Genomic DNA, 13,702 nt, shown 5'->3' with positions numbered 1-13,702 from the left:
GTGCAGCCCTCCACAACTTAAACCAGTTCAGAAAATGAGAAATCCTGCATTTAAAAAAAATATAAAAAAATTGTAATATTTCCTCAACTTTACAATAAAACAGTTTTTAAAAAGAAACATTTCGTAAATAGTTTCACTGTAAAACCAAGAAAAACACAAACTGATTAAAGCAGTTTCCTAACAAACAGGGAAGGAAGTCAAAGTGCTTCAGATGGACCGACTTCAGGAAACATTTAAAACTTTTTAACCTCTTTCTGTTTCCTGAACGAGTTTCTGTTTGTTTGACACAATATTTCTCTTTAATCTTCAGGTCACATGATTCTTTATGTTCAGAAACACAAACATTAAAGATGATTTCCTTTCATGTCACTGAATTAAATATAAAAGTTAATACAGCACCTTCTGTCCAACAGAGTACTGCAAGCTCTTTATAATCTGTCCTCATTTACACACACACACACACACACACACGTTTGTTTCTCGACCCCGTGGGGACCTTCCATTGACTTCCATTCATGTTTTTTAGACTTTATATCCTAACCCTGACCATATACTCWAAKATTAACCTCWCAGAAACTTACCTGACCCTAAACTAACCTAAACCTTGGTCCTAAACCTYACCCCACACCTGGAATTAACATTTGGACWGTGGGGACCTGACAGTGGTCCCCATGAGGCTGATTTTTTTGGGAAAATTGTCCCCACGTTGTAGGAAAAACCCGTCCACACACACACACACACACACACAGTTTTATGGAGCCATTACACTGACTTCCATTCATTTCTACAGCCTAGCCCTGACCCTAACCTCACAGGTTTCTGCAGACCCCCCCCCCCCCCCCCACATGGGGACTAGGCTTAGGTCCTTATAGGTACCACATGGTCCCCACATAGTAGGAAATACCAGCTTCCACACATCTTCACACACACATCCACTCAGCACTGTGTCATGTCTCTACAAAGCTAACAGGAATCACCTGTGGAGACAAATCAGTGCTTTAGGTCCCACTCATACACTGATGGGGGGGGGGGSSGGGGGGGGTCAGTGTCTTGTTCAGGGACACTTCCACATGTGACTGAAGAGTGGGGAATCTCTATATATTTACATATATATAAACTTTTGCTCTGAATCTTATTCATGTGATAAGAAGCCTGTCTTCAGTTCTGGGTCAGGTCCATGTTTTAAAAACTGTCTGTAACCTTGGCACAGATTTTGCTGACACCTGACCTTTGACCTGCTGTTCACAGCTTCATCTTGTGCAGCACAGGAACACTCAGAACCTGATGGATCTTGGCCTGCTCATCACTGACTTCCAGTTTGACCCAGTCTGGTTGGAAGGAGCCTTTAAAGCCGACAAACACCATCTTATCTGGAACAAATATAAACGTATAAATCACATTCAAGTATCAAATATCAATTCCATAATATAACAGAGTTCATCTTTATCTCTGTGTCCAGCTTCTCCTGTACTGTCCGCAGAGCATAGCTTCACCTCTCCATGCTGTCTTCCACCTTCTCCCTATTCTCACTACAGATCACAAATCATCTTAAAGATAAACGACCACAAGACTACTCCAAGCATACTTATTAAAGTAATTAGTGGAAAAATATTTACCTTTTAATTTAATGTTTTTGTTTGCACCAAGTTCCRCCAAAACTTTGGTCCAGGGACCTCTGGTAACCACACGGCCTTTAGATGTCATGAGGACGATGGACCTGGTGGAAACACAACAGTACTTCTGTTGGTCTGGCTTTATGTGTTCAACAACGTTCAGGATCTGTCTAAATACTGGAAAACAAGACTGTTTTTTACAAGTCTACTGTCTAAGTCTATGAGATTATAAAGGTTAGACAATGAAAGTGAAACATCTGGTTTTAGACCAGAACATCCTTTCAGACAGCTTCCTGTTGRGTCCACAGTTAATCCTGTTGGATGTGGTTGGTCCTTCTTGGTGGTCTGCTGACATTACCCTGGATACTGTGGCTCTTGATGCATCACAAAGACTTGCTGTCTTGGTCACAGATGCTCCAACACTTTGTCCTCTTTTGAACTCTGTATGTCACATAAAATGTTGTGTGCATTGCAATATTTTGAGCCAAACCGTGCTCTTACCCTGCTAATTGACCCTTCACACTCTGCTCTTACTGGTGCAATGTGCAGTTAATGAAGACTGGCCACCATTGGTCCAGTTTAGCCATGAAACCTCCCACACTAAAATGATAAGGTGTTTCAGTTTCATTGTCCAACCCCCATAATTAATAACTTTCACCAGTGCTGTTTCTGTGCTATGATGAGCTTGAAACCCTGACTGTATCTACTGATAKCTGTRAGATACTGTTYGATATCAGTAGATACTAACAGTATCTACTGATATCCAACAGTATCTGAGAGAGCAGAGGAGCTGCTGCTCACCCGTCTTTTAGTCCATGGACATAATTCTGGATCTGTGCAGGGATCCCCTGTAAGATGGAGCTCCTGAAACCTTTGGTCTCCACAATATTTCCATTGAATCCATCTATTATTGTCAGCTCCACTCCATCTTCTGCTTGGACTAACTTCCTGCCGTTCACCTGAAAAAACAAATGCTTTCAGTTAAAGAGTTTTGTTGAGTGAGCCATCTCTGATGCTCCTCAGAAGATCTAATATGTCAAAGACAACATTTTACATAAAACTCAACCATAAATAAAGCTGGGGGTAGAGATTGACACAAACTAAAGAGAATATAGTTTAATTGAAAAAAAATTATTAACCTCCCTTCTGCAGAATCGCCACCTTAATGTGGTGGAAGGGTTTGAGTACCGCTGTGACCCTGGGGTTCTGTTGTCTAGGGCATTGGGGGTGGGGTGGGCAGGGGTCAGACTTAGAGCAGTTCAGAACCCTTGATGAAATGGAACTGCAACCAAATCTGGAAAACTCAACTGGAAAAGGGAAACTGGGGCACCTCCCTGGACCCAGGTACTGGGGTGGGGTAGAGTGCGGTGGGGTGAGGGCTCGCCAGTGTGCTTCCAGTGGTTGAACCTTGGTTCCTGGGGCTTAGCCAGGCCAAGCCCAAAAGGACTACAGGAGGCCACCTCCACATAGACCCACCATCCYCAGYGAGGACCATCATGGTCGGGTGCAGTGCATGTTGGGCAGCAGGCAAGGGWGGGTCCCTGGCTGTGCCGATTCCTGGCAGCTCTAGGGACGTGGAATGTAAGCTCACTTGCGGGTAAGGAGCTGGAGATGTGGGTGAGGTTGAGTGTTAACTAGATACAGTTGGGCTTTGGAACCCAACTCCTGGAGTGGAACTGGACTCTCTGCTATTCTGGAGTTGCCCAGGGAGAGAGGCGGCGGGCGGGTGTGGGGATATCCACAAGCCCCCGGCTGTGTGCCTCAGTGTTGGAGTTCACCCTGGTGAAGGAGAAGGTTGCCGGTCTGTGGCTCTGTGCTGCAGGAGGGAAGGTTCTGATGTTTTTGTGCTTATGCACCGAGCATCAGTTCAGATTGCCCAGTATTTTTAGAGTCTTTGGATGGTGTCCTGGAAGGGGTGTCGTCTTACTCCCTTGTTCTACTGGGTGACTTCAATGTGCATATCTAGAAGGGGGCAATTTGGGGGAACAGCCTCCCTGATCTGAACCCAAATGGTGTTCTGTTATTGGACTTCTGTGCTAAGCATGGGTTGTCCATAACGAACACTATGTTTGAGCATAGGGTGGTCCATAAGTGTACTTGGTACTAGGCCACCTTAGGCCAAATAGATTTTGTAATCGTGCCATCAGACCTGCAGCTTTATGTCTTGGACACTCAGGTAAAGAGAGGGGCGGAGCCAACAACTGATCACCACCTGGTGGTGAGTTGGGTCCAATGGTGGGGAAAGCTGCCAGAAAGGTTTGGTGGAGCCCCCTCTCTTTGTGATCTTCAGCTCTCACCTCCAGGACAGTTTTCCACATGTCCCYGTGGAGGTCGGGGACATGGAATCTGAATGGGCCATGTTCAGGACCTCCATTGCAGATGCMTCTTCTAGGAGCTGTGATCTGAAGGTTATTGGTGTCTGTCGCAGCAGACCAGCAGTAATGAAGGCCATCAGGCTGAAGAAGGAAGTCGTCCAGACTTGGCTTTCTCTGAGGACTCCCGAAGCAGCTGACAGGTACAGGGTGGCAAAGAGGGTATCTATCAGCTTTGGTGGTTGCAGATGCAAAAACTCAGGCATGGGGGGAATTTGGGGAGGCCATGGAGAAGGATTTTGGGTTGGACTTGAGGAGGTTCTGGTACACTGTTCAGTGACTCAGAAAACGTTCTCAATGAAACCCAACTTTGGATAAGTGTCAGAAGATGTGTGGGGAGAATTATTAACCCTGCCTGAGGCCGTGTTTACATCCAATTTGAATTCAAATTTTGAGCAAACTTTAAATTTTGCAAAAAGGAAAAAACGAAGAAATGCGAATCAGACGTGTTTCCATCAACTGGCTTGAAGTGAATCAGTTACGTCAGATGCATGTGTGTAGTAAACAGGAAGTAAAAGTCACAAACTGGCAGGTCCACACATCTCAGGACCATGGAGAGAAGTTATCAGGAACATGTTGCTGCTATCAGGAAAGATGTTTTTATTCTGTTATATCAACTAGTTCTGGTGATGTTCCTGCTGTCTGCAGACGTAGAGAAAGAAATGTGATTCTCTTCATGTTACAGGAATAACTGAGAATACACCGACAGCTGGAGGAGGGTCCAGCTGCAGTCACTCTGGTACCGGTACCATTCAGACAGAGAGAACAGCTGATCAAACATGTGAGGTAACTGTTCACTACGTCAGAACTGATTCGACAAATGTGTTTCCATCTCTCCTTTTGAGCATTAACTCTTTTTTGAAAAACCCAAAAACCACCTCAAGCGAGCGTATCAACTTTATGTGAATTAGAGGTAGTTTTTTTGAATCGAGCCGTTTCCATTCAGCTTTCCTGATGTGATTCAACATGCACATTAAAAAACCTTGATGGAAACATGGATAGTGTTTCAGTAGTAGAACTTTTGAAAGCTATGGGTCTATTTAACACGAATTCTTTGCATTGAACAGGACTGGATATTATTTTGTACAATAAAGATTCTGAGTTTGAAAAATGAGCTCACCAAGCTCACACCTGGAGGTTAGGTTAGTAACAYTAACAATAATCAGGTCATTTTATTAACTAATTCTTTATTATCCTAAAATGTTGAGTTAGGATGAGGGGTAGGGCAGAAAATAACGTTTTCACTGCACCACAGTGCTGCCCCAGGAATACACAAGAAGATGACAAATGGAATTCTGGGTAGTTTTCCTMTAAATCAACACAGGTTCCTATGATTCCAACCTGCCAGCCAATAAAAAGGGCATTTTCAAGAGATGGTTGTATCTCTTGAAAGAGATGGGGCGGCTGTGGTGTAGTGGTAGAGCAGCCGGCTTTGGGACCCCGCAAGTCACAGGTTCGACTCCCCGCCATGCCTACTGATGGTGGTCAGAGGGGCCGGTGGCGCAGCATGGCAGCCCCACCTRTGTCAGTCTGCCCCAGGGCAGCTGTGGCTACAATGTAGCTTACTGCCATCAGTGTGTGAATGTGAGTGAATGAATGATGCATGAAAAATTGTAAAGTGTCTTTGAGGGTCTCGAAAAGCGCTATATAAAACTAATGCATTATTATTATTATCATCTGAGTTCAGCAGCTGGACCCCAAACTGCAGCTGATATATCCAACAACAGAGCAGTGAGGGGTCTGTACCAAATATTTTCTCAGGGAATGATGATAAATCACTGTTTACTCTTTCACTTGTAAGTTTTAAGGATGTAAAGTTTTAAATAACCATTTGATATGAATCAACTTTAAAACACATGAAATATAATTAGGTTTTGTGTTGGCGTTAAGCTGTGTAATACCTCAGTGAAGGCGAAGTCCTCTTTAATATGGAAGAAACGAGAGCTGTATGAGTCCAGTTTGACCTCTAGGAAGTGCTCTGCTGAGTTCTGAGGAGAAACAAACAGGAACAGAATTCATCAGAATTTATCCAACTGGGCCGCTCAGACCCGGTCCTGAACCCTGCAGTGACTGGACTCAGGGCGAACTCATTCAGGTCCACTTGCTTGGACCGGTTCTGAATGTGAAGCGACTCCAAGCAAACACTGAAATGTTTTCCTCCACTGCAGGTTTCCAGAGAAAACACGGAGCTTAAAGCTGAAGACCGACTGTGTTTCCTGATGAATTCTACAGAGACCAGGAATATTTTTACTGGCTCCCAGCTGAGCACAGAACCTGAGATTTCCCTCCGTTAGGAAAAGAACATCTTTAATCATGAGAAAACACAGAAAAGCTAAGGAATGTCTTAATCTCTGTCTTCTCTTCAGGAGATTAGATCTATCTGAAGCCTGCAGGTTCTCCCAACAAAGCTGTCCCTCCTCGACTCTTCAAAGAGGTTTCCCCACCCTAGAACCAATTGTCTCGAACTCGTCAATAGTGGTCTTTCCTCTGGTGTGGTCCCTGATCATTTTAAACATGCAGTGGTGCAACCTCTTAACAAAAAACCTGGACTAGGCACCACTAATTTAGCTCATTTTAGGCCAACTTCTAAATGRTCTGTTATCTCCAAAGTCCTTGAGAAACTTGTGCACAGTCAGTTACTTGGTTTTTCTTCAAGAGCATTTATTCTCAAAGTTTTCCATTCTGGTTTTAAAACTCTCCACAGCACTGAGTCAGCTCTTTTAAACATTTTGAATGYTTTTCTTTTAGCTACTGACTCCGGTGACTGTGTCATCCTTGTYCTTTTAGACCTAACAGCTGCTTTTTGACACTGTGGACCATGACGTTCTGTTAGCTCGTCTGGACCAGTGGGTGGGAATCAGGGGTGTTGCCTTGAATTGGTTCAGGTCCTACCTGTCCAACCAAACTGTTAGTCTTCAGGGGTCAGTGTTCTCCACTTCTACCCCCATTTTTTTGTGGAGTCCCTTTCACAATCCAAAACCCAGTTTATGACACCAGTAGACCCCACCCCCTCTGCACCCAATCTTTATTCCCCCAACAAGAAGGGGGACCCACCTTGAGAAGCTTCCTGTAGTTTTTTCAGGCTTGGCCCTATGAGTCCTATGAACCAAGGCTTGACCARCAGACACTCACAGAAGGATAAATAGACAGACAGACAGCTGGACGGATGGACAGATGAAGTACTCACCAGCCTGGAGGTGGGCATCTTCCTGGGCATGGGGACGTCCACCACTGGCAGCTCAGCATGTCGGGGGTAGGTCCTGATAAGACAGTTACTGGGAGGYCTTCCTGCTGGGATGCTGGCTGTGATCTTGATCCTCTCACATCCTTTCACAGAGCAGAAGGCAAACTGTTCCCTGACATTATGGGCTGTAATCTTCAGAAAGAGCAAGCTGCAGGACACATGAGACAACAGCAGACATGAGAAACACCGATCTGATCATAAGACCTTAGACTTCACGTGTCTGTTGAGACTATGACTGAAGCCACAGTGGACTGTTGGTCTGTGAAGAAGGAACATTTGCTGCTGTTAACACAATGTTTCCTGCTCTCTAGTTTTTACCTGAGTTTGCACAGATGTTTCTGAACAAATGTTTTCCATGTTTGGACAGATGTTTAGACAGATGTGTTTCAGTGATAACAGAGAAAACTATTTTTAAGCCCTCGCTGATTTTGTAACTTATAAATGATTCTTTTAATGTTTCATCTAGCTCATGTCTACCATTTTCTTTGGTCCACCTGTTTATTACAAATAACTAATAAGCCAGTCACATGGCAGCAACTCAGTGTCTTAAAGCTATATCGTACGGAGGACCAAAACTGACAATTAAAAGCTGGAAAAATAAATATGAAGGTCAAGTCAATGATAAAACATAAGATAAAGTTCTACTTTTTAAAATAGGTTTGTGCATTTTAAGTGTGTCTATTTATTTATTTATTTATTGTGCCATTCGTATATTTCTGCTTTTATTTCTAATCATGGCAGTTTTGGTCCTCCATAACATACAGGTTGGTTGTTGGGAAAAAATTACTTTTTCAGGATTTAGTTGATATTTTTTGGACCAGTTCTTCTGTGTTTGTCTGTGTCTCTTTCCTTTCCTCCAATCCAGCRGGTCGAGGCAGATGGCCGCCTGTCCTGAGTCTGGTTCTGGTTCTGCTGGAGGTTTCTTCCTGTTAATAGGGAGTTTTTCCTCTCCACTGTCACCAATATGCTGCTCAGGATATGAGACTGTGATGTAGTGAAGATTTGGCACAGTCTGCTGACTTCTTTAGACTTATTGTTTTTTTTTTTTTGTGTGTGTGTACAGTGATCTGGGGTGGCTGTGGCAGAGTGGTTAGGGGAGTCGTTCTGGAACCGGGAGGTCACCAGTTCGATCCCCCGTCCAGCTGTCTCAGTTGTTGTGTCCTTGGGCAAGACACTTCAGCCCTAATGCCTCTGATGTGTCCCATCAGTGTATGGATGTGATTGGCACTGATTTGTCTCCATAGATGATTGAACATGTTAGCTTTGTAGAGACCTAACAGAGTGCTGTGTGAATGGATAAATGAGGACACAGATTGTAGKGTGAAGAGCTTTGAGTGTCCTGGTTGGGTAGCAAAGTGCTATACAAGTACAGTCCATTTACCATTTACAATAGTTGTTGTGATTTGGCGCTGTATACGTAAACTGAATTGAATTGACTCAGATGAGTTGTTTGAGCATTTGGGCAGCTAGAATCTGTCAGACTCAGTAATGTACAGTACTGGACTTTTACTCTGAACTGTTTTAATCTGGACTTTAGTTTGGTTCTGACCCGGTTTCTTCCTCCCAGTAGTAGTATCCTCGGCTCAGATGGGAGTGGTTGATCTTCTCCCTCTGGTTGGTCCTCATGAAGACCCCAGTCTTACGGGTCTGTTTGGTCAGACGGTCATGGATGTCAGCGATGATGGTGAAGTTGGTACCTTGTGGGTAGCAGAGGCCCAAGCTGATCCAGTCATTTCTGAGACCAAACAAACAAACAAACAAAAGTAATGTAAACAAAACATGTTGAATTCAATCATTGATTGATTTATTGATTGATGTCAAAGACTACTGTTTCCTGGATTATTGACTACCTGACAGGCCACAGTTAGTCCACATGGGCAGTTTCCTCTCATTCTTTCAGTGAATAACTGGTGCTCTGCAGGGGACCATCCATCCATCCATCTATCCATCCATCCATCCATCCATCCATCCATCCATCCATCCATCATTTCCGGTGAAGGTCTGAATCACGCCATCTTCAGAAACTCTCTGATGAATCAGCAGTGGTTGGGTGTGATTGAGATGGAGGGGAATTAGATTGGTGGACAGCTATATGGAGGTGGCGAGGCAAAACCACCTGAGCTAAATGTTTTCAAGATCAAGGAGATGGTTGACTTTAAGAAGCAAGATGGCTTAATGGTTAACATTGATGCCTTACAACAAGAAGGTCCTGGGTTTGATCCCTGGTTCGGACCTGGGGTCTTTCTGTGTGGAGTTTGAATATTCTCCTCGTGCTTGCATTGGTTTTCTTTGGGTACTTCATTTTCCCCCACAGACCAAAAACTTGTACAACTGATTACCTTCAGGCCCAGGCTGCCTTTGCAAAGGAGATCTGTGATCTCAATGTGCTTTGCCTGGTTAAATAAAGGTTAATACATAAATAAGAAAGGGAGGGAGTCCTTCACAACCACTGTACATCAAAGGAGAGGAGATGTATCACCTGCAGACTGGACTGGAATGAGTCAGGGTTAGCCTAACACTACCTTGCTGAGGCTGGCTTGGGAGTGTGCAGAAGCCATCAAACAACTGGGGAGATACAACAGTGTTACTGTTCAATGGGTACCAGGACATACTGGCATTAATGCTAACCAGAGAGCTGACTACCTTACAAAAGCTGTCAGTCAGGCTCACTTCAAAGGACCAGAGCCTGTTGTAGCTCTCATTGTCCTGATAAAGAAAACTCTAAGCACACAGGTTGAAGTCCTAACTGGGCTAAACCGCCACAAAATTCTGATGGGCCTTCTGGTTCCAGGACGACTCCCCTATCCACTCCACCACAGCCGCCCCAATCAACTGGTCAGGTCAGTCAGTCAGCCGGTCAGTTGTTGTTAGTTGGGCTGGTTTGGTTGATTGATCAATCGGTCAGTCTGTCGGTCATTGTTCGTTTGGTTGGTTGATTGGTCAGTCAGTCAGTTGGTCCATCGTTGTTTGTTTGGTTGGTCGATCGATTGGTCAGCCAGTCGGTTGTTGTTCGTTTGGTTGGTTGATTGGTCAGTCGGTCAGTTGGTCCATTGTTGTTTGGTTGTTTGGTCGATTGATTGGTCAGCCAGTCGGTTGTTGTTCGTTTGGTTGGCTCTATTATCAGCTGCAAAACAAGACACTTATGAGGTGGTCATGGATATCATGGACAATCTGGATCACCCTCTCTGTCTGTAACACCACAGTTTAATTCCTCTCTTATTTTAACCAGATAATTACTTTTATCTTCAGTTATTTCCTTCTTACCTTAACCTGAGTACATTTCCTGTGTATGTTTTTATGTGCATTGCTAAGTTACAAACAAAATAAACATAATGATTTCTTTGTATTTTATTTGATCAGATTGGAGTGTTTTTTGTTTTCTCAGTCTGTTTTTCCGTCCTTCAGATAAAACAACCGTTTTTTTTTTTTTTCACATTTAAAAGAGAGCGAGTCAGATTTCAGACTCAGCCTCCAGGTGTTTGTGTTGTCGATAAGGTCAGTCAGTGTCATTAGACAYAAGTCAGACCATGCAGTTAAACTCAAAGATGCTTGGAATCACAAGCAGCCATCGTGTGGTTTAAAGAGTCAGCCTGTCCAAAGGGAGGAGCTGCACATCCACTGAGTGTTGACAAAGAAAATCTGTTTTTAAAAGCAATTTCATGTCTTCAGTTCACTTCGTGTCATTTTCTAAAAACTTGAAGCCCACACCTGACAGAACTTTAAAAAATGTGCTACTAGTAAAAATAAATAATTAAATGTTTGACATAACCTCCCAAACTTTTATTTGTCTCACTCTGAATCTGAGTCCTGGTTCCTCTTTATAAAAAGACCAGGACCTGGATCTTGGGACAAAACATTTATGGTCTGGTCTACTGACTTGTTGAAGTTGATGAGCCAGATGGTGACCTCTGCAGGTGCTGCTTGGTCCCAGTGAAGTGTGTAGCCTTTGGCCAGACTGACCACAGGCTGAAACTGCTGGTAGTGTTTCTTCTTTCCAAGAGCTCCTTCCAGAGTTAGGGGCCAGTCAGGATACTCATCCCGGACTATGTGTAGGTTCAAACTGGCAGGGTGTCGGATCTGGATGTAGATCTGAAGAAAACAGACATAAAAAGAGAAGGATTACATAAAACTCAACCAAGGGACTTCCATCCATCTCAAGTGGTCCCATGTGGATCAGATCTTTTTGAACATCAGTACGCTAGAGTCATGACCACAGAATGGAACAAAGTTGGATGCTCCAGTGAGAGATGTTTGTGAAACTGAATGAGTGACCAGGGGCTAACCCACCTGTGCATAGTGGCCACTGCAGATAGCAGCCTTCCAGTCTGGCACATCAATGCAGTCAGGGTGTCGAAGCAGCCAGTTGTCCTCCTTCACCAGAAAGGCTCCAGGGTACTCACTGACTGAGCCGTCAACATCGTGAAAAATGGTTGTCTTGTCTCCATCCATCTGCATTTTACTGAACCAGGGGCCTGGCTCCCCAAAGAATACCCGAGATGTGATCTGTGGCAAAGTGAGAAATATCTTACTAATGCAACTTTGGTCCAGTGGAGGACTGTCTGTCCTCCAATCAGAACCCTGAAGTGAGACAGCACATCTTTGAGCACAACACTGAATCTCTCCGACCCAACCTGTCCCTGTCTTCTTGTCCACAGTGTCCCTGTAAAACTGTTCATAGGTTAGGGTCCAAAGTGTTCTTGCCACGAGATGGATCTAGACTAGAGACAGATCCAGACTGGACTGGTCCAGACTGGAGACAGGAGACTTTAACATTGATTCTCTGAATAAGTTATCTAATTTAATATAAAGTTGGTCAAATAAAGAGTTTGTCATAAAGAGGTGGTGATATGATCCAAACTTCTGACCCTTTGGATTTGGATCTGGTGCTGAAGTCACCAGATCTTCCAGATGCTACAAAAGATCCTGCAGAATTTGTTTCTTTGGGATGACAGACTTACAGGAACCCGATCAAAGATGATTTGAGTTACGTTGTTGTTCGGGCAGCTCTGCCACGTGTTGTTGAGCCTGAAGCCAAAGGCGCTGGTGTGCCGGCCTTCCAGGGCCGTGTATTTACGAAATGTACAGTTTTGGACACGGATGGGCCCGTCATAGATCTGCATTCCTCGGATTGGAAAATCCCTGCAAACAAACACTCATGTATTCACTGTTCCTCGTCTGAAAACAGACACTTTCAGAGTCCAACACTCACACGCCACGAGGTAGTGTCCTGCCAGATGGGTCAGAACCTCCTGGGCCCCAGATTCTGTTGTCTGGAAATGGCATCCCATGATTGTCACTTTCCCCCACAAACAGAGAGTTCTTCACCTGCTGATGGGAGCCGTCATCATCCGGGAACGTTCCTCCACTGTGGAGTAGAGATGATGTATTTAATTCAAACTGAAACCAGAATCAGGAGAAACAGGAATGTCAACACGACAACAACAACAACCCAACAGATAAATGTGTCAGAAGTAGTCCAAAAACGGCTGAAGCTGCAGATGATTTCAGACTCTTTCTACTTCAACATGATTTATCATCTAGAAATGACTTTTTATCATAAGAAAAGACTCAAATTTTGTTATAAAACATTGCAGTTACTTTATTCTGAGGCTTGAACAGGTTTGGCTTTGGAAGAATCTTACCTGGCGAGCGTTAGGCCAATGCCATTATCAGCAAATCTACAGTAGAAAAAAAACATCAACAGTTTGAAGCACCAGAAATGTTCAGAAAAATTTAGGAACATTCAGGAATTTTAGTGTCACTCAACTGCAGCAAAAATAACTGAACAGGCATGCTGAACTTACTGGCAGTCATCGAGCCAGACATCTCCTCCTCTCAGCCAGGCTCCATGGTCCTGGTTTTTGTAGGCCACAAAGTGATGGACCAGAGCCGGGACTCTGGGTTTGAAAGGATCTGCATCCAGGTGTGGGCTGTACCTGCGAGGTTGTAAAGATTAACCAGAAATATGAATCTTCTGAAAATCAAAACAAAAATGTCATGTTAGCTAAAATAAAAGATGAATGTGAAGTTCTGGTTTGGATGACAAATATTCACTAACATGAGGGACATCCCTGGTCCCTACCTTCAGATTATACCTTTGACCTTTACATGACAGTTACATGACCTTTCCTTGACCTTCATATGACAGTTACATGACCGTCCCTTGACTTTTACTTGACCTTTAAGTGACCTTTCCTTTACCCTTACATGACCTTTCCCTGACTTTGGCTGTTAAACCATCCAGGCTATTTCTTTGAGTAAAGATGTTTCCAGGGTCTGACCTGGCTCCAATCAGAGACAGAAATGGTCTCTTGTCCCTGTCGTTGGCCTGGGTGGTCTTTACTCCATGATCCAGGATCAGTCCAGCCTGAAACCAGTTCAAATACCACAATTCAGCATTCAGAATAAACTGAACTCAACTTAGTCTTTACATTTTCAGTTCAGCTTCAACCAAAGTTGAAATATATATATAT

General features: G+C 43.9%; 1 protein-coding gene across 3 annotated transcripts in view; it reads right to left on the bottom strand.

Annotated features, from left to right (window-relative positions):
• Positions 1 to 831: 831 nt before the first annotated feature.
• The window catches only part of cemip (cell migration inducing hyaluronidase 1), a 64,170-nt gene continuing 51,299 nt past the window's right edge, over positions 832 to 13,702 (bottom strand). For all 3 annotated transcript variants that reach the window (XM_014027410.1, XM_014027411.1, XM_014027412.1), the window contains 13 exons: positions 13,511 to 13,596; positions 13,034 to 13,165; positions 12,872 to 12,907; positions 12,439 to 12,594; positions 12,188 to 12,368; positions 11,517 to 11,732; positions 11,107 to 11,318; positions 8,779 to 8,964; positions 7,173 to 7,377; positions 5,887 to 5,973; positions 2,415 to 2,572; positions 1,617 to 1,717; positions 832 to 1,370 (listed from right to left, as the gene is read on the bottom strand). In XM_014027410.1, the coding sequence (XP_013882864.1) occupies positions 1,243 to 1,370; positions 1,617 to 1,717; positions 2,415 to 2,572; positions 5,887 to 5,973; positions 7,173 to 7,377; positions 8,779 to 8,964; positions 11,107 to 11,318; positions 11,517 to 11,732; positions 12,188 to 12,368; positions 12,439 to 12,594; positions 12,872 to 12,907; positions 13,034 to 13,165; positions 13,511 to 13,596 (1,884 nt within the window). In that variant the 3' untranslated portion in view covers positions 832 to 1,242. The remainder of the gene's footprint in view (positions 1,371 to 1,616; positions 1,718 to 2,414; positions 2,573 to 5,886; positions 5,974 to 7,172; positions 7,378 to 8,778; positions 8,965 to 11,106; positions 11,319 to 11,516; positions 11,733 to 12,187; positions 12,369 to 12,438; positions 12,595 to 12,871; positions 12,908 to 13,033; positions 13,166 to 13,510; positions 13,597 to 13,702) is intronic.

Source organism: Austrofundulus limnaeus, unplaced genomic scaffold (genome assembly GCF_001266775.1).
Source record: "Austrofundulus limnaeus strain Quisiro unplaced genomic scaffold, Austrofundulus_limnaeus-1.0 Scaffold647, whole genome shotgun sequence".
Taxonomy (NCBI): Eukaryota; Metazoa; Chordata; class Actinopteri; order Cyprinodontiformes; family Rivulidae; genus Austrofundulus; species Austrofundulus limnaeus.
The sequence above is the reverse complement of the archived record's forward strand: the minus strand, read 5'-3'. Positions and strand labels throughout refer to the sequence as shown.